This window comes from Schistocerca nitens, chromosome 7 (genome assembly GCF_023898315.1).
Source record: "Schistocerca nitens isolate TAMUIC-IGC-003100 chromosome 7, iqSchNite1.1, whole genome shotgun sequence".
Taxonomy (NCBI): Eukaryota; Metazoa; Arthropoda; class Insecta; order Orthoptera; family Acrididae; genus Schistocerca; species Schistocerca nitens.
In genome coordinates this window covers 119,554,602-119,576,004 of record NC_064620.1, presented here as the reverse complement: position 1 = coordinate 119,576,004, position 21,403 = coordinate 119,554,602, and the positions used below count along the sequence as shown (strand labels likewise).

Below are 21,403 nucleotides of genomic sequence, written 5' to 3'. Positions count from 1 at the left end.
GCGAAGTTACTCCATAAATATCTTTCTTTCGCCATTTCGATTCAGTATCTCTTCATTAGCTGTTCGATCTACCCACGTAATCTTCAGCATTGTTCTGCAGCATCACATTTCTAAAAGTTTTATTACTGTGACGCTAATCGGCTCTGCTCACTACGAAAAATCTCGTCGTTGTTTTCTGTTAACTTATTGGCTCTCTCTAGGGACGTTTTCGCTTAGCATCTTGCCAGTACTAGCGTTACGTCATATTTATTCACTTAATGCAGCTGGCTGAGCTAAATAAAAAATCACTCTTTTAAAACATATTACTTTATTCCAGTTAAGTGGTCACATCCACACTCCAGCGCTACCCCAACGGTAAGGACGCCCTTACCACTTGCACTACTTCCGCCACATTCCGACACACAAAGAAGTTTGTCCAAAATAACAAAGATATATACAACTATCCCACATTCTGGCATTCTAAAACAATTTTCTATGGCTAAATGTCGCTGTTCTTGGTCAAATATAACAATTGTATTTTAATTCTGGTAAGACATATGGTGCATGGATGCACTACGTAAGCATACTGATTTCTTGCGAAAATAGCCAACATGTGAAAATAGTATCTTTGCATTATTTCAAAGAGTCTCTATGATGTCGTCTACCACTGACCATCGATATTATTTAATGTTCTATTACCTTATTGTCTGAATGGTTTATCGTGAATTTTCACTTTTGTATAAGACTACACACCTTACAAATACCTGCAGAAAAGGCATCCTAGCACATAATACCTTGTGATAATCTGGGAACACATGGCGATACTCACTCTTTGCTGACAACAGGTGGAACGGACGTGATGGCAGGAGAACGGTGTCGCCTCCTCGTGGGCCGGGACAGCGCTGCTTGCTCCTGAAACACACAGAATACGTATCTGTAAGGGAACCTGGTTGTCGAATATCTCATGTTCAACTTGCGGCTCACCAGCAACAGTGTCATTCTTCGTATTAAAACTGAAATTTCCTACAAGAAGATCTCACTACAAAATGATTTAGTTAATTTGTCTGATTTCGTTCAGTAAAGAACCGTATCTTGGTTCTCCTCCAGGCTATCCTCATCAAATTACAAGTTCTTCCATTAACAGAATAGGGAAGATACTAGGGACACAGATCTTATATACGGGGTGTCCACCTGACTCTGCCACCTCATATATGTTCTCGAAACGACAGAAGATGTGGAAAATGCAAAATGACCAGAGATGTGCCTATGCCAGGGGCTCACACAATGGCCAGGAATACACAATCCAGAAATGTAAACAAACATCACTTTCAACACAAAGTTACTTTTTTTTTTAAAATGGCACACGTACATTTCTTCTACGGAAATGAAAACTAGTGGTACAATTGGTGACGGCAGACTTGTTTTCACTGCTCTAAATCTTATACGTTCTGAAACACATAGACTGTGAAGGATGCCAATGGCGCGTCACAGTTTCTGCCGTAATGCACAGAGCGAGGATTGCCTACAAAAGGCTTGAGGACAGTGCAGGCAACCCGCATTACGGCACTACAGCAGTAACTATGGCACCGTTTCCATTACTTAAAATCTACATATTCCAGAAGATATAAGGTTTAGAGTAGTGAAACCAAGCCTACCATTACTAATTGTACCTCTTGTTTTCATTTCATTCAAACAAACTTACTTCTGCCATTCAAAGAAACGTGACCTTGTGTTGAAAGTGATGTTTGTTTAGCCGGCCGGAGTGGCCGTGCGCTTCAAGGCGCTGCAGTCTGGAACCGAGCGACCGCTACGGTCGCAGGTTCGAATCCTGCCTCGGGCATGGATGTGTGTGATGTCCTTAGGTTAGTTAGGTTTAATTAGTTCTAAGTTCTAGGCGACTGATGACCTCAGAAGTTATGTCGCATAATCCTCAGAGCCATTTGAGCCATTTGATGTTTGCCGGCCGCTGGTGGCCGAGCGGTTCTGGCGCTACAGTCTGGAACCGCGCGACCGCTACGGTCGCAGGTTCGAATCCTGCCTCGGGCATGGATGTGTGTGTTGTCCTTAGGTTAGTTAGGTTTAATTAGTTCTAAGTTCTAGGGGACTTATGACCTCAGCAGTTGAGTCCCATAGTGATCAGAGCCATTTGAACCATTTGAACCATTTGATGTTTGTTTACATTTATGGATTGAGTATTCCTCCACACTGTGTGAACCCCTGACATGGGTACATTCGTGACCCACTGCATTTTTCAAATTTTGTTTCATTTCGGAAAAATATGATGTGGAAAAGTTAGGTGGAACACCCTGTATATTCCGTCAGTCCAAAACGTTTCAAGACTGTATTAATAAAGAACAGAGAAACTCTTAAGATGGTGGTTCCAACGTTTCAGGTGTTCCACATAGTCCTCCCCGTTTGAATAAAACGTGCAGAACGTTCATATAACCGTGTAAAGCTGTCAAAAAGTCATTTGGGATGTTGCTCAACTCGCGCGTCACGTGGACTGGAATGTCGGATATGTCGTCAATTCGTCGTTTTGTGGTAAGTTCCTATTGGCAGCGCCAAGTCCAATCACCCGTCATAATTTTTTCCAGAAAATAGTTGTCTGTGTTTTGCATTTCAGTCAAGTCTTGGCAGAGGTCCACGCGTCGTCGTTTTCGTTCGTGAGTCAAGGTTTGCGGGACGAACTTTGCACATAGATTTCTCTTCTTCAAAACATTCTGGAGAACATCTTCAAGACAACCGTTTGAGACGATGCTTCATTACGATTTGTGACACAACTATGCTGACGGACGCATGTCCTTTACTTGACACTGCCTGCTCACAGCTGATTGGTCGAATGCACTCCTGTTGTTCACAGTTGTTAGTTCAAGTTGCAACCGTAGTAACTGTGCTAACGTCGCTAATACGCCAGGAATAAAACCAGTCTCCAATATTTTTGAACGGGCGATGTGTTTGGGTGTTAATCATATGTAGACCCTGATGCCAATGAGGACGATGGGGCTCACACATATGAGGACAGCGGTTCAAATCCCGTTTGACCAACCACATTTAGGTATTTTTTGTGATTTCCGTAAATATAGCAGGGCAACCGCCGGGATGGTCCGAATGAGGACGACGCGACTGGTATTTTTCCCAAATCAGAGGCAGCTTTGTATGCAAAGGCCTCATTGTTGAACGTACAGTAAACCCTAATAATTCTTCTTTTTTGTACGAGGGCAAGGTGAGAGTTTATCGGGCTGGCACAAAGATGGCACTGATGTCAATATAGCTCTAGTTTTTAATGTGTCATATATGCTGGGCAATACCGGATCTGAAGTGACAACCTGGTATGCGGAATAGTTTGTGTTAACCATTTTGTGTGTGTTTAGGTCAGGTGGACAAACTGGAATACCGTGCAAGCATAATACTTCTTGTGTTGGACGGTTTATCTCCATCTGAAACTCATCTAACATTGTCAAGTGTAGAGGCAGTCGGCTCCATCTTTTTAACAATTACGAAATGGGTATCTGAATTAAAAGGTGGCTATTCTTGGTATTCGCCATGAAGATAATTCACGTGATTGACGTCGAAATACTGTAAGACAAAGCGTAAAAAATGCAAAATACGGTGCTGCACGGCAGGTAATTACAGGTGTGTCAAATAACTAATTGGATCAGCACATTACAAGAACCAGTATTTGTTAGACACTGATTTACATCCATACTGTGCAAACCAGTGTATAGTAAATGGCAGACAATACTTTCCATAGTACTACATATTCTGCTTCTAAACGTGTTGGGAAGGCGGATGACTCCTTAAATGGCTCTGTGCCTCTGTAAGCCACTACGGGATCGTTGCGTAAGAGGCTGTGGTGTATTCCTTAATTCCTCACTCATTGCGGCTTCTTGAAACTTTTTAAGTAGGCTTTTAAGGGGCAGGTGGCGTCCATCCTCTAGCGTTTGCCATTTCAGGATTTTCGGCATCTCTATGAAGCTCTCCCAAGGAGAAAAATTCGTGTTGCCCGTCAATACCAATGTTAGTACTATTTAGTATGGTCCCGAGACACTTGAATAGTTTTCAAGGATGGGTCGAATTGATGTCATATAATTAGTCTCATAAATCTTCCCAGTAAAGTGAAGACTGACTCTTGCTTCACGGAAGGTTGTTCCTACGCGAACTTTCCACGTCATTTTCTATACGTCGACTGTTACCAATTATGAGTCATTAATATTGTAGTCAAAGGATATTAAGTTTCTGAGTTTTGTGAAGTGCATAATTTTATGTTTGTGAATATTTAAAATAAGTTCTTTATCTATGCAACACATTGAAATCACCAAGATCAGGTCAGATATTTAGGCAACTTTTTCAGATCGTTTAGGTAACTACAACATCTGCAAAAAATCTGAGGTAAGTATTAATATTATCTGCCAGGGTATCAATATATAACGTAAATAACAAGAGTTCCAACACATGTTGATGAAACACTCCTCAAGTTACTTATATATTTGTCGATTATCCTCCATCCAATATAACATGCTGCGTCTTCTCTGCCGAACAATCCTCAAGCCAGTCATTATTTCGTTTAATATCCCGTCTGATCTGGTTTTGATTAATAAGCATTGATGTGGCGCTGAGTAAAATGCTTTTTATAAAACAAGTACTGCCTTTAACCATGGTTTCCAAGATGTCATGTGACAAAAACGAATGGAATTTCTGGAATTTCTATGGATTGTTTTGAAAATAATTGTATGCAGTAACTGACAAAAACTTACAATCCCCTTCTAGGTCAACTGAATAGAAAAGGAACGTGTGAGAAGAGGCCTGTATTGCAGAAGAAAAATAAAATATCTCCTGTCTATATGCATACTTCGGCCACGGGAAATCTGAGGCATGTGAGGTATTTATTGTTGGATCGTATGCCCTATTCACCAAATTCGGCGCCATTTTGTTCCGGCTACTCTTACTTATTTAGAAATTTATGAATGAAAATCGTTTTGACTCCAGATATTAGCAGCTAAGGAAAGCAGCGAAAGCATTAACTCTCTAAATCTGTGCCATGTTAGACTACTCTTCAATGTAGGTATTAGGATGGATATCACTCGCCTACTAAATTCCTTTTTAAAAATTTTGGTAAAAGAAATGTATTTAATAATGGGTTGGACTATATAAAAAATTACGAAATTCTGAGTGAGAAACAATTTGGACTCCAGAAAGGTCTCCCCACTGAACATGCCAGCTACGAATTCATCGATCGTGTCTAACAGTTTGCAGGTGACAAAATTACACCTATCGGGTTTTTTGTGACCAGTTTAAGATATTCGACTGTGTAGATCACTTTATTTTGAAGATACTGAAATTTTGTGAGATTAAAGGTGTAATGTATAAATGGTTCACTTCGTACTCACCCACTAGGAAACAAAAGTTTGTGTTATAAGCTCAGACAGTTTGCATCTTCTCTTGAGAATGGACAAATCACAACTGGTGTTTCACAGGATCTGGTATCTGGGTCACTCTTGGTCTTCCTACATATAAAAGAACTTGCATCTCACTCAGATAAAGCAGAAGCAATGCTTTCTGCTAGCGATTAACAGTGTTGAATACTGAGACAGCCGCTCTTCTTACACAAATAAAACAGATGTGTTGCTGTATGTTTATTATAATGAAATGCAGCAGAAGTAAATCAAAAGAAGGAACAATAAATAAAATACTCCAAAAAATTATTGTCTCCCGATAAGTGGTCCAGCATTTAAGTTCGAAAAAACACCATTCAATACTGTACGAAGCAGGTCAAAGCCAAAGTCCAGACAGATGACAATCAAGATAAATAGAATAAAAGAAACTTCATCTACAGTAAACAGGGATAAAGCTAAGAACGGTATCAACTTACTTCATCAAAATACGAGGGGAATAAAAAATAAAGTAGATGATCTATTAGTGTGTTAGATGATCTCAAAAATAAGAATGAGATTGATATACTCTGTCTGTCTGAACACAATTTAACTGTGGGCATGGATAGTGTCAGTATAAGTGGGTATAATTTAGTATCTTACACTTGTAGATCTAGAATGGATAAAGAGGGAGTTGCCATTTTCATAAAACAAGGATATAAATGCAAAACGGTAGAAGTAAGCAAATTTTGTGTTGCTCAGCACTTTGAGGTTTGTCCATATGAACTTCAGCTAGATAGTGTAATACTGATATTAGCAACAGTGTACAGGTCCCCATTAGGAGACTGGGAGCTGTTCATTAAAAAGTTTGACTCCCTATTATGCTCTCTGTGAGACAAAAGGAAGAAGTTATTAATCTGTGGTGATTTCAATGTAAACTAAGTAATTCTGATAGGAAAAGTGAACTAGAAGTGTTATTAACAACATATAACTTAGAATCAGTGATCTATTTCCCTACATGTATAGCTCAAGACAGTAGCACGCTAATAGATAATGTATTTGTACAGAATGAGGATGTAAAACAAACACATGCTTTCCCTGTGGTAAATGGATTGTCAGACCATGATGCACAACTAATTAACTTACAAAACATAACAGGGTGTACAGTTCGGAAACCGATTAAGTAAAAGTGTGGGGTTGCTAAACCCGGTATCCATACAGCACTTCAGAGAAAGCTTAAGAAATGTTGATTGGGGAGATGTATATAATGTGCCCCTCCCATGAACCATACACCTTGCCGTTGGTGGGGAGGCTTGCGTGCCTCAGCGATACAGATAGCCGTACCGTAGGTGCAACCACAACGGAGGGGTATCTGTTGAGAGGCCAGACAAACGTGTGGTTCCTGAAGAGGTGCAGCAGCCTTTTCAGTAGTTGCAGAGCAACAGTCTGGATGATTGACTGATCTGGCCTTGTAACACTAACCAAAACGGCCTTGCTGTGCTGGTACTGTGAACGGCTGAAAGCAAGGGGAAACTACGGTTGTAATTATTTCCGACGGCATTCAGCTTTACTGTATGGATAAATGATGATGGCGTCCTCTTGGGTAAAATATTCCGGAGGTAAAATAGTCCCCCATTCGGATCTCCGGGCGGGGACTACTCAGGACGACGTCGTTATCAGGAGAAAGAAAACTGGCGTTCTACGGATCGGAGCGTGGAATGTCAGATCCCTTAATCGGGCAGGTAGATTAGAAAAGGGAAATGGATAGGTTAAAGTTAGATATAGTGGGAATTAACGAAGTTCGGTGGCAGGAAGAACAAGACTTTTGGCCAGGTGAATACAGGGTTATAAATACAAAATAAAATAGGGGTAATGCAGGAGTAGGTTTAATAATGAATAAAAAATAGGAGTTCGGGTAAGCTACAACAAACAACATAGTGAACGCATTATTGTGGCCAAGATAGACACGAAGCCCACGCCTACAACAGTAGTACAAGTTTATATGCCAACTAGCTCTGCAGATGACGAAGAAATTGAAGAAATGTATGATGAGATAAAAGAAATTATTCAGATAGTTAAGGGAGATGAAAATTTAATAGTCATGGGTGACTGGAACTCGAGAGTAGGAAAAGGAAGAGAAGGAAATGTATTAGGTGAATATGGATTGGGGGTAAGAAATGAAAGAGGAAGCCGCCTGGTAGAATTTTGAACAGAGCACAACTTAATCATAGCTAACACTTGGTTCAAGAATCATAAAAGGAGGTTGTATACATGGAAGAAGCCTGGAGATACTAGAAGGTATCAGATAGATTATATAATGATAATACAGAGATTTAGGAACCAGGTTTTAAACTGTAAGACATTTCCAGGGGCAGATGTGGACTCTGACCACAATCTATTGGTTATGAACTGTAGATTAAAACTGAAGAAACTGCAAAAAGGTGGGAATTTGAGGAGATGGGACCTGGATAAACTAAAAGAACCAGAGGTTGTAGAGAGTTTCAGGAAGAGCATAAAGGAACAATTGGCGGGAATGGGGGAAAGAAATACAGTAGAAGAAGAATGGGTAGCTTTGAGGGATGAAGTGGTGAAGACAGCAGAGGATCTAGTAGGTAAAAAGACAAGGGCTAGTAGAAATCCTTGTGTGACAGGAGAAATGCTGAATTTAATTGATGAAAGGAGGAAATATAAAAATGCAGTAAATGAAGCAGGCAAAAAGGAATACAAACGTCTCAAAAATGAGATCGACAGGAGGTGCAAAATGGCTAAGCAGGCATGGCTAAAGGACAAATGTAAGGATGTAGAGGCTTATCTCACGAGGGGTAAGATAGATACTGCCTACAGGAAAATTAAAGAGACCTTTGGAGAAAAGAGAACCACTTGCATGAATATCAAGGGCTCAGTTGGAAACCCAGTTCTAAGCAAAGAAGGGAAAGCAGAAACGTGGAAGGACTATATAGAGGGACTATACAAGGGCGATGTTCTTGACGACAATATTATGGAAATGGAAGAGGATGTAGATGAAGATGAAATGGGAGATACGATACTGCGTGAAGAATTTGATAGAGCACTGAAAGACCTAAGCCGAAAGAAGGCCCCGGGAGTAGACAACATTCCATTAGAACTACTGACAGCCTTGGGAGAGCCAGTCCTGACAAAACTCTACCATCTGGTGAGCGAAATGTATGAGACAAGTGAAATACCCTCAGACTTCAAGAAGAATATAATAATTCCAATCCCAAAGAAAGCAGGCGTTGACAGATGTGAAAATTACCGAGCTATCAGTTTAATAAGTCACAGCTGCAAAATACTAACGCGAATGGAAAAACTGGTAGAAGCCAACCTTGGGGAAGATCAGTTAGGACTCCGTAAAAATATGGGAACACGTGAGGCAATACTGACCCTACGACTTATCTTAGAAGCTAGATTAAGAAAAGGCAAACCAACGTTTCTAGCATTTGTAGACTTGGAGAAAGCTTTTGACAATGTTGACTGGAATACTCTCTTTCAAATTCTGAAGGTGGCAGGGGTCAAATACAGGGAGCGAAAGGCTATTTACAATTTGTACAGAAACCAGATGGCAGTTATAAGAGTCGAGGGACACGAAAGGGACGCAGTGATTGGGAAGGGAGTGAGTCAGGGTTGTAGCCTCTCCCCGATGCTATTCAATCTGTATACTGAGCAAGGAATAAAGGAAACAAAAGAAAAATTCGGAGTAGGTATTAAAATCCATGGAGAAGAAATAAAAACTTTAAGGTTCGCCGATGACATTGTAATTCTGTCAGAGACAGCAAAGGATTTGGAAGAGCAGTTGAATGGAATGGATGGTGTCTTGAAGGGAGGATATAAGATGAACATCAACAAAAGCAAAACGAGGATAATGGAATGTAGTCGAATTAAGTCGGGCGATGCTGAGGGAATTAGATTAGGAAATGAGACTCTTAAAGTAGTAAAGGAGTTTTGCTATTTGGGGAGCAAAGTAACTGATGATGGTCGAAGTAGAGAGGATATAAAATGTAGACTGGCAATGGCAAGGAAAGCGTTTCTGAAGAAGAGAAATTTGTTAACATCGAGTATAGATTTAAGTGTCAGGAAGTCGTTTCTGAAAGAATTTGTATGGAGTGTAGCCATGTATGGAAGTGAAAAATGGACGATAACTAGTACGGACAAGAAGAGAATAGAAGCTTTCGAAATGTGGTGCTACAGAAGAAAGCTGAACATTAGATGGGTAGATCACATAACTAATGAGGAGGAATTGAATAAAATTGGGGAGAAGAGGAGTTTGTGGCACAACTTGACTAGAAGAAGTGATCGGTTGGCAGGACATGTTCTGAGGCACCAAGGGATCACCAATTTAGTATTGGAGGGCAGCGTGGAGGGTAAAAGTCGTAGAGGGAGACCAAGAGATGAATACACTAAACAGATTCAAAAGGATGTATGCTGCAGTACGTATTGGGAGATGAAGAAGCTTGCACAGGATAGAATAGCATGGAGAGCTGCATCAAACCAGTCTCAGGACTGAAGACCACAACAACAACAACATATAACGTGCCAAATGCTAATGATAAATGCAACATATTTCTTGATAAATTTATATCCCTTTTTGAACATTGTTTCCCAAAGAAAATTAGTAAATCTAACACCACACACTTTTCAAAGAAACCTTGGATTACTACAGGTATTAAAGTGTCTTCAGAAAGAAACAGAAAACTGTATGAGACAGCTAGTAAAGATCCAGAAGTGGTTTTACACTATAAAAATTATTGTAAGATACTGAGAAAAGTTGTAAGGAAATAAAGAAATATATATGTTAGAGAAGGAATTAATAACTCTGTCAATAAAATAAAGTAAATATGGAATGTTGCTAGAAGGGAGACAGGAAAAGTAACCACTGGGGTAGGTAGTATTAGTATTAGGGAGAACAAGACCATCCTAACGAACAGTACACAAGTAGCTAATGTACTTAAGAACAATTTCTTAAGTGTAGGAGAAAAAATCGGTGAGGACAGTTCAAGAGAAAATGCCAGGCAGTACATGGAAGAGTCTGTTTTGAAAAACTTTAGTCAGATTAAGTTTCACCTAACAAACTCTTGTGAAATAAGTAAAATTATTAAATCTTTGAAAAATAAATATTCTGTTGGAGTAGATGACATCTCCAATAAGATATTAAAACGATGTGGAGCAATTATAGCTGATGTTCTGAGTCACATATGTAATGCATCACTAACTCTAGGTATTTTCCTAGACAGGTTAAAATATACCATTGTCAGGCCTCTCTGCAAAAAGGAGGACACCACAGATGTCAACAACTATCGGCCAGTATCCTTGCTTACAGCATTTTCAAAAATCTTCAAGAAAGTAATGCACTCAATAGTGGTTAGCCATCTCAACAGTAATGGGATACTTAGTAAATCACAGTTCAGATTTCAAAAATGCTGTTCCACTGAGACAGCAATATACAGTTTCACTGTACCCATTATAGAGTCTTTAAATAGTAAAATGCCACCAATAGGAATTTTCTGTGACGTGTCCAAAGCATTTGATTGTGTGAACCATGACATTATGTTACAGAAATAACAATTTTATGATATAAATGGAATAGCATACGGGTGGTTTAAGTCATACCTACAGAACAGGAAGCAAAAAGTTTCCTTATATGGGTCAAGTGATTTAAATAAGTTTACCACTTCATCTAACTGGGGTGAAATTACATTAAGTGTTCCACAGGGTTCAATCATGGGTCCCCTTCTGTTCTTGATATATGTGAACGACCTCCCTTCCTATCTGAAACAGGAAGCTGAACTGACACTGTTTGCTGATGTTACAAGCATCATTATTAATCCAGTAAAAGAAATTCCAATTGAAAATGATACAAATAAGGTTTCTGGAAAAGTCATTAATTGGTTTTCTGCAAATGGGCTTGCTCTGAACTTTGAAAAAACACAGTACATCAAATTTTCTGCTGCAAAAAGTACAGTTCCTTCAATAAATATAACACATCAACAGAAGTCACTAGGCATGGTAGAGCACACTAAGTTTTTGGGTGTACAAATAGATGAGAATCTTAATTGGAAAATTGATATTTTGGATCTTCTAAAGCAACGAGGTTCAGCAACTTTTGCAATCAGAGTAATTGCCAATTTTGAGGATATAGAAATTAGTAAGCAAACATTCTTTTCATACTTTCACAGTCTATACAAGACGCATAAAGTTTTATACTTCAGTGTGAAAGTTTGTAACAGGTTGTCAGTTGACATCATGCTTGAAATGGACCCCCCCCCCCCCCTATCCTGACCAGAAAATAAAAGAAATGATTGATTCCTTCAGACCAAATAAGAAGCTTTCCAATATAAGGGAGAGAGCAGTGTTATTTTCTAAAGGAGCTTGTAACACTATTTGTTTATGGTTCATCTAGACGTTTTTATAATTTTTTTGCTTTAAAATTTTCGCATATTGATACTATATTTTCTGTATATGTAAAGTAAAATGTGCTATACTGGAGGTTGAAGTTCTTTGCGTTGTATGTGAGCAATGTATATAAAATACTATGTAAATTATTACGTTAAATAATTTTTTGATAACATTTTTTATTTAAAATTATTTGTGTGTATAAATTGTTCATGCTGATGTAAATTTGATAATTGTAAGAAATGGTCACGCTTGGGAAAAATGTAAGAAGTAGGAGTTATGTAAAAGCCAGTGTGCTTTTGTTTGTAACGAAAGTGGCTCTGGGGAGTGGAAAAGGTGGCAAGGGCGAATTGGCGCGCTACCTAGAGTAAGCGCGGGAAGTAAGTCACGCAGTCGGTAGCCAGCAGTGATTGAGGCAACACCGTTGTGGAGCAGGAGAGGTTTTGCCTGCTAATTTGCACGAAAATGCCTCGGATGAAGAATGCAAACGGCTTACGGCATAGCTGCGAGTTGTTGTGGTACTGTATGTAAAACTGAACGACGCCAAGAAGAGAAATTGAGCCCATACAGCAAGACACTTGCAGGCCGTACTGTAGGTAGTGTAACCGTCATAATTGTTCGCCACTCCGAAGCCTACAGATTTTGTTTGGTATTTTACTTTTGTACAGCGTGAACCATCAATTTAAAATGTGTTTTAATAATCATTCTTGAAACCAACATTGGTTACGTAGAGTAATATTTATTTGAAGAAGCAACTTAAACAGTAGCAAGAAAGTAGGCAAAATTCATTCTTCTACTTTTCCAATACTTTACTGTTTCATTGCCTGTATAGTCTGGCGACAGTTAGTACATATTTTAAACCACTAAATGAACTTGGAACAGTTCTCCTAACTTCTATATAATACTATTAACACTGCATGTCTTTCTAACCGTTGGGTAAGATCTTAGAAAAAGAATTGAATAGCCTTATACACTTACCCATGAGACACAACTCACGTCCAAATCATGTAAAAAGGGTAACTCTATTGATTATATTTTCCTATTAACAGTATTATCCTCCCATAGTCTGTTTTATTTGGAAACTAAACTAAATTTAGTAAGAGGGTTATGTGGCAAGATAGAGACAGGTTTTTCTGTGATTTATGTAAAAGCATACTAAATTACAATAGTAGTGGTAGGGTTATAAGCTGTTTTTCCCCAGTATACATTTATAAAGTAATCTAGAAGTAATTATCACGGTTATCAACGTGAGCAGATTAGTGCAAATCATGATTTATTATCAGTAAACTTATACAAACCATTATCAGTGATTGCTTTTGTCTGTTAATGTAATGTACAGCTTGTTTCTTTCAACACCGCGCAAGGGCCTCCTTCATAATGGGATATTTGGGAAGTGCGAATGAATGAATTAGATTAGGAAATGAGACACTTAAAGTAGTAAAGGAGTTTTGCTATTTGGGGAGCAAAATAACTGTTGGTGGTCGAAGTAGAGAGGATATAAAATGTAGACTGGCAATGGCAAGGAAAGCGTTTCTGAAGAAGAGAAATTTGTTAACATCGAGTATAGATTTAAGTGTCAGGAAGTCTTTTCTGAAAGTATTTGTATGGAGTGCAGCCATGTATGGAAGTGAAACATGGACGATTAATAGTTTGGACAAGAAGAGAATAGAAGCTTTCGAAATGTGGTGCTACAGAAGAATGCTGAAGATTAGATGGGTAGATCACATAACTAATGAGGAGGTACTGAATAGGATTGGGGAGAAGATGAGTTTGTTGGATAACTTGACCAGAAGAAGGGATCGGTTGGTAGGACATGTTCTGAGGCATCAAGGGATCACCAATTTGGTATTGGAGGGCAGCGTGGAGGGTAAAAATCGTAGGGGGAGACCAAGAGATGCATACACCAAGCAGATTCAGAAGGATGTAGGTTGCAGTAGGTACTGGGAGATGAAGAAGCTTGCACAGGATAGAGTAGCATGGAGAGCTGCATCAAATCAGTCTCAGGACTGAAGCCCACAACAACAACAACAATGAATGAATGACCTCGCCCACGAGTTTCCTTATCTGGATTGTAATCTTCCAATCCCTGTCTGGCACACAGTTTTGTCGCCTATATATACATTCTCAGCAACAAACAGCGGGACAAACTCCTTTCTGTATCCCCTCTTTCGGAGATTCTGGTCTCACAGCGCCGTGGAAGACCTTCTGCTGAGTTTGTCTCGACGATAAAGGGAGAACCCTGTGACCTGTTGTCCGCGAAGGACTGGTATCTGGGCTCGGATGCTGGTCTGGTACGCACTATAAAGTTATTATTATTTAATACAGTATTATGTATATCCAGAACTTGAGCGAAACGTACACCAGCTGACTGTAACTTACCAGAGGAAGTACACTGAGTAAGAAAGAACTAAGAGGATCGATATCGAGGCAAGACTAGAATACAGTAATGCTAGCTGAAATGAAACAGCAGTATACAAAATAATTTCTTGTGGAATATCTTGCTTTGTAAACACTTTCACACGTTTCATATACATCCGGCTTGTTACCTTAAACCCCGAAATTTTAGAACCTATTCAGCTTGTCACGTAAACAACAAAACCATTGTCTAATATTTTAGAAAACAATTGCGTGAGCATGTAACAAAACAAAAGAAAGAATACTCGATATTTGTCATATAGCTGTTTAAAATGAGAAAACAAATATTAATATTGTGGTTAGAGCCATCTTGTAATTAACATGAGGTTCTGGTCTAGACCGATGATAAAATACATTTTTTATATGATTTGCATTGAAGTATACAGATTATGGCTGCAAAAAGGATTTTTTTGATTGCGAAAGTATTGTCGAAGTTACAACGTGTTGAATGGAACCGTGGGCCGAGTGAAATACGGGCAGCTGTTTTGACTAAATAGTGTTACATTGCTGAAGGCCAAACAAAATAAATAAAAGACGGTAAGTGGGCAGCTGTAAGCGCTTGAAGAATTAGTTCAAGAAAAGATTCGACCAGTAAACGGATTTCTGTCCAATGAAGATTTGCGCAAGTGGTGCGCTCGTGCCAAGACGCAAGAGACAACGAGAGATTAGACGCGTGCATCTGGGAACTGGTACCGAAACATCTTCGCTGTGGGGCAGTAACTGTAGGCATATGTAGCTGTAGATATATTCAGCGTGATTGCCTTAGGGATTGTCACAGGGACGAACAGCTAAAGAATTTGTGCAGTTATCTGACAGGAAACGCGTGGCTACCGCAGAGCGAGGAAGACCTCAGTTTTTTTTTTTTCTTTTAAGCACGGATTGAAAAATATACAGCAGCAAATTTAAAATCAGGGCATGTTTGACGAAGAGGTAGCTCTCCTCTAGGGTCCTGGGATCGCAGATTAAACGTAAGATTTCAAAAAATGTCTTTTCGTTACCCCAAACTTTAACCGCCTTTTTCTCGAAACAATATATTCAGCGCGCGAAGCGCCTCGAAAGTGGCTGGTTAAATGACTCACTTGATTTTTTTAAAAAAAATGAAAGATAATTAAATTTAGGGGGTCTTACAGAGAGACTTGGTTTATATTCTTCTTTTATATGTATTTTTAAACATTTGAACTTAGAAAAACAGGTCAAGTAATTGACGTATTTTTCAAATATGTGCCAATTTCTTCCAAGGGATTTCTCAAAATCCCGTCGCGATGGCCCCCACAAAATCATTCTCGTATAAGAATTTCCTATTTTTATGAGTTTCAGAAATAGCTGCGAATCTGCACAGCGCCGCGAGGCGCACCCTTTGACAAGGGCTGCAGCCGCCGTTATTAATTTGTCACGAGAGAAAAAAATTGTTTTTCATACACAGATGTTTGTATAATAAGGCGGTGAAAAGCCAGTTTTACTAAACACAATCCTTGTATGAAAAAAATTCTACGCTTCACACATTTTTTGCACCTCTCGACCAAAACCTCCCCGTAATGCTATTGCTTGAATCGCAGTTAATGGGTTGTGCTGCCAACAAAGGAAAGTTTTAATTGTATTGCACTACAAACAGACAAAAGTTTACGAGTGAGAAGAAAGGCGCCGTTCTTTTTTCCATAATTTCATTATGTACACTGATGGTCTCCAGTCAGTAATATTTCTTGGCAGTCAATTTCTTTTTTCTTTTTTTTTTCAGTCGTCATTCTTTTGACTGGTTTGACATGTGCCGCCACATCCGTGCCAACCTCTTCATCTCACAGTGGCCCTTGCAGTCAACGGTCTCAATTATTTTCTGGACGTATTCCAGACTCCGTCTTCCCCTACAGTTTTTACCCTTTACAACTGCCTTTAGCACCATCGAGATTATTCCCTAATGTCTTAACACATGTGCTATAGCCATGTCTATTCTGCTTGTCCCTGTTTCTCCTGTGTTCCTTTCTTCGATTACTCTGCAGAGAGGCTTTTCATTCCTTACCGCATGTCCATCTACCTTTCAGTCTCCTTCTAAAGCACCACATCTCAAACGCTTCCATTATCTTCTTTTCCGATTTTCTCACTGCCCGTGATTTACTACAATACGAAGCTGCGCTCCAAACATACATTCTCACAAAATTCTCCCTCAAATTAAGGGCTATGTTTGATACAAGTAGACTTCTATCGATCAAGAATGCCCTCTTTGGTGTATGGATTAAGCAGCTGGGGCGGCAGACTGCATCCCTCTGTTACTTCTTTTTAATGCGAGCACTTGATATTCCATTCATACTGTTTCGTCTTGGTTCTTGTACGTTTTGTATATTACCGATTGTCCCCCATGATTTACTCCTATTTGACTCAGAATTTCGAACTTCTTGCAGTATTTTACAGTTTCTAGATCGACAAATCCTATGAATCTATCAATCAAGCCCAATGTCAGAATTGTCTCACTCGTGCCTTTATGCTGCAGATTTCTTTCTGTGTGCAACTTTTGCTTGCTTGTTTCGTCGATCACCTGAAGTATTTCTTTACAATTTCTTCACAGTTACCTTCCTTGTACGTTAGTCCGTCCAAGTTCTGTGATTGCCCATTTTAGAGATGTCGATTGCTCTTCAACTTAATTGCCTGTTGCGGCATTCATTATCGCAATATACACAGCCCTTGAGAGCTTCAAACGCAGCACATTGTTGCTCAGTATCCCACTTGTTTTCACACTTATTCTTCCGATCGATTACTCTTCATCTGAGTCTGTGTCTGCTCATTTACTGTAAAACTCACTTAGTATTTCTCCTCTCTCATTCATACTAGAAAGCGCATATTCTTCCGTAACTCTTTCTTCTATTTCTTCCCTTATTATCGCGTACCAATACCCCACGATGATTAGATTATCAACTCCCTTTAGATAGTGAACTACTCTTTTAATATCCCCATAATCTTTCTCTGCTCCTTCGTCTTCTGCTTGTGACATCGGCATATATACAGACTATTATTTTTGGCGTTAGTCTGCTATCGAACCTGATGAGAACAATTCTATTGCTTACCTGTTCACTGTACCTTTCTACACTCCTGGAAATGGAAAAAAGAACACATTGACACCGGTGTGTCAGACCCACCATACTTGCTCCGGACACTGCGAGAGGGCTGTACAAGCAATGATCACACGCACGGCACAGCGGACACACCAGGAACCGCGGTGTTGGCCGTCGAATGGCGCTAGCTGCGCAGCATTTGTGCACCGCCGCCGTCAGTGTCAGCCAGTTTGCCGTGGCATACGGAGCTCCATCGCAGTCTTTAATACTGGTAGCATGCCGCGACAGCGTGGACGTGAACCGTATGTGCAGTTGACGGACTTTGAGCGAGGGCGTATAGTGGGCATGCGGGAGGCCGGGTGGACGTACCGCCGAATTGCTCAACACGTGGGGCGTGAGGTCTCCACAGTACATCGATGTTGTCGCCAGTGGTCGGCGGAAGGTGCACGTGCCCGTCGACCTGGGACCGGACCGCAGCGACGCACGGATGCACGCCAAGACCGTAGGATCCTACGCAGTGCCGTAGGGGACCGCACCGCCACTTCCCAGCAAATTAGGGACACTGTTGCTCCTGGGGTATCGTATCGGCGAGGACCATTCGCAACCGTCTCCATGAAGCTGGGCTACGGTCCCGCACACCGTTAGGCCGTCTTCCGCTCACGCCCCAACATCGTGCAGCCCGCCTCCAGTGGTGTCGCGACAGGCGTGAATGGAGGGACGAATGGAGACGTGTCGTCTTCAGCGATGAGAGTCGCTTCTGCCTTGGTGCCAATGATGGTCGTATGCGTGTTTGGCGCCGTGCAGGTGAGCGCCACAATCAGGACTGCATACGACCGAGGCACACAGGGCCAACACCCGGCATCATGGTGTGGGGAGCGATCTCCTACACTGGCCGTACACCACTGGTGATCGTCGAGGGGACACTGAATAGTGCACGGTACATCCAAACCGTCATCGAACCCATCGTTCTACCATTCCTAGACCGGCAAGGGAACTTGCTGTTCCAACAGGACAATGCACGTCCGCATGTATCCCGTGCCACCCAACGTGCTCTAGAAGGTGTAAGTCAACTACCCTGGCCAGCAAGATCTCCGGATCTGTCCCCCATTGAGCATGTTTGGGACTGGATGAAGCGTCGTCTCACGCGGTCTGCACGTCCAGCACGAACGCTGGTCCAACTGAGGCGCCAGGTGGAAATGGCATGGCAAGCCGTTCCACAGGACTACATCCAGCATCTCTACGATCGTCTCCATGGGAGAATAGCAGCCTGCATTGCTGCGAAATGTGGATATACACTGTACTAGTGCCGACATTGTGCATGCTCTGTTGCCTGTGTCTATGTGCCTGTGGTTCTGTCAGTGTGATCATGTGATGTATCTGACCCCAGGAATGTGTCAATAAAGTTTCCCCTTCCTGGGACAATGAATTCACGGTGTTCTTATTTCAATTTCCAGGAGTGTATTAATAATGAATGCTACTACCGCTACGATATTTTCTGCTGATGTTACTACAGTCCTCTTACTACAAATATCTATTTTATTTTCATTTTCCTTTACTGACCCTACTATGACTAGTTGGAGCCATTGTATCTACCTTTTCAAATTTTCTAGTTTTCCTACCACGTCCAAACCTCTGAAAACCACGGTACGACTCGTAAAATGTGCACTTGCGTCAGTTATTAAATCTTTTACCCGCTGTCACCTCCCTGTTGACAGACACCTCCCCGATATCAGAATGTGAGGCGAAACCTGAATCATTTGACAACAGACAGTTCGTCAAGACACTTTTTCAATTACAGGCCTCATGTCCATTGGTACACATTATGTGTTCATAAGGCAGTGGTTTTCTTTGCCTTCTGCACGCTCATGCCGTTGATCGTTGCTGATTCTTCCGCCTTTAGGGGCAGTTTTCCACCGCAAGCGCAAGAGAACCTTTGTCTGCTCCTTCACCCTCTTTGACAAGCCCTTTGGCGGAAAGAGACTGATGTCTTATACCGAAAGTCTTCTTATATTATTGCCGATGATTTTTTATTCAAAATTTAAGCACTCGCTGTCGTCGAATTTGTGATACAGGACGATCTGATTGGTAAAGACGGTACCCAACCCCAAAGAACCGTAAAATACACAGCGCAGCTAATGATAATGAAGAGGAAGATTGTGATATTGCAATTTTAAGCACTGTTTCCGTGTCTTCAGAATGAATTAATGACGGTTTACTTTCTTGTAAGAACACAATTTTTGTTTCGCTTAATCCCAAAACAGGTTTCACCATAGTTGTGGCATGTTTAGTGTGTTTTTTTATTGTTTGTGAAATATGTGCACACACATTTTATGTATGTTAGGAATGTGTTGATATCAGTTGTCGTTGTTGTTTAGGTTACATATGTCTCTACCTTCTTTTAAAATTATAATATGTATAGTATTTATTTCAATAGAAATCAGCCACAGTTCTAAATTAATACAGCCCATCACCTGCAACACAGGCATACCAGGACAACGTCTCAATTGAATGTCTTCGGGCAAAATAGTGACATATGGCGCTTTTTGATGCTTACCTTTGCTGTGGCAGTACTGTCTTGTGCTGTAATGGATTTTGTTTGGCTGGTAAATTTAATGTTGTTCTTATGTTTAAAATGATCTGTGGAATCGTTAAAATTTCGTGAGGTTTGGTTTGACAAACTATTTCATGTGGGTTGCTATTTATAGACTGTGCAGCGGATTTTTATCTGTGTTTACTTACGTTTTCTCTTGCTCATTGGTTAATTCTGGATATTACTACCTCGCTCTGTCTTAAACGCACCTTTCACTGCACGTTTATGTTTCAGATGTGCCCTACAACCCTTTGTTTCATTGTTTTGTTTTCGATCAGCAGCCGAGAAGTTTGAATTTGTTCCCGTGTGCTTTCATTTTGTGTGTGTGTGTGTGTGCGAGTTTTATTATGCGTTCTTTGATAGTTGGCTTAGAGTATTGTAAATGTTCTGTTTAGATTACTACTCGATCATTAATGAATTTATTGCCCTATATGATAGCTTTTTGGATTTGGCGATCTTCTACCATTGTTAATAGTTGGTACAGATGATTATCGTATTTTAAGATCTGGAGGTTTGTTTCCACGCCTTTAGAGTGGTGGTTGTGTCCAGTGAGGTGGTCTGGAAATGCGGGCTGTCGGTTTTCAATGCTCTTAATGTTCAGTGTATCTTATTCTCAAATTTCTACATGTATTCCCCACGTATACTGAATCACAATCTTTGCTTGTTAGCTGGAATATCCTTGCCTTACTAAATTTATCTATAGTAATTTTGTATTATTTGTTGTGTATGCTTAGGTGTTTTTCACGTTTTCTGTAGTACGTCATTTGTTCTGAATTCCACATGTATTCCTTCTTTTCTCTTAATGTTTAATATTCTGGGGATTATTTTGTTGTCGAATATCAGTAAATGTCATTTTCTCCCATTGCTTGTGGTTACTTCATCTTCTGTACTTTGTGTGATCTCTGCTGTGTGAAAATTACTGGTGTGCTATGCTGTAATATTCTTGTGTGTGTTTTGTGTCAATTATGTTTTTATTTTTTGGTTCAATTTGTCTGCTGTGTTTAGTTTATTATCTTGTTCTGTTGTGCCCTGTCCGATTACGATTACTTAATGTTTGTGGCCAGGTCACTGATATTTTCTCAGCTCCTGTTGTTTGCATATATGTAGTGTTTCTATGCAAATGTACATCTGTGTCTGGCTTAATGATGCGCTGGTGCAGTTCTGAATGTTCATAATAGAAAACCAAATAAGAAGGCTGAAAGAAGATCCTATTCAAAGATTACAAACTCATGTCAAAAGCATTAAATCTACCCTCTTACAATGCCAAATCAAAAGACCAAAACAGAAAAACTCCAGATCACCCACACTCAGTAGTTTATCAAAAATTCACAAGGGTGTTGTGCCAATCAGACCAGTGATAAATTTGAGTACTGCACCAGGTTATCGTGTAACCTGGCACATGCAAACTTTTCTACAAAGTCACTACACACACGCACACGCACACACGCACATACACACACACACACACACGCACACACACACACACACACACACACACACACACACACACACAACAGAAGCTCTGAAAACACCAGTGACCTAATCCAGAAAACCAAAGGTGTTAATATACCTGTCACACTGACGCTACTCTCATTCAACAT

At 40.3% G+C, this 21,403-nt stretch overlaps 1 protein-coding gene across 1 annotated transcript in view; it reads right to left on the bottom strand.

The window, feature by feature from the left end:
* The window catches only part of LOC126195498 (uncharacterized), a 385,955-nt gene that overhangs the window by 284,620 nt on the left and 79,932 nt on the right, over nt 1-21,403 (bottom strand). Inside the window, exon 5 of the mRNA XM_049934125.1 lies at nt 809-891. Coding sequence (XP_049790082.1) covers nt 809-891 — 83 coding nt within the window. The remainder of the gene's footprint in view (nt 1-808; nt 892-21,403) is intronic.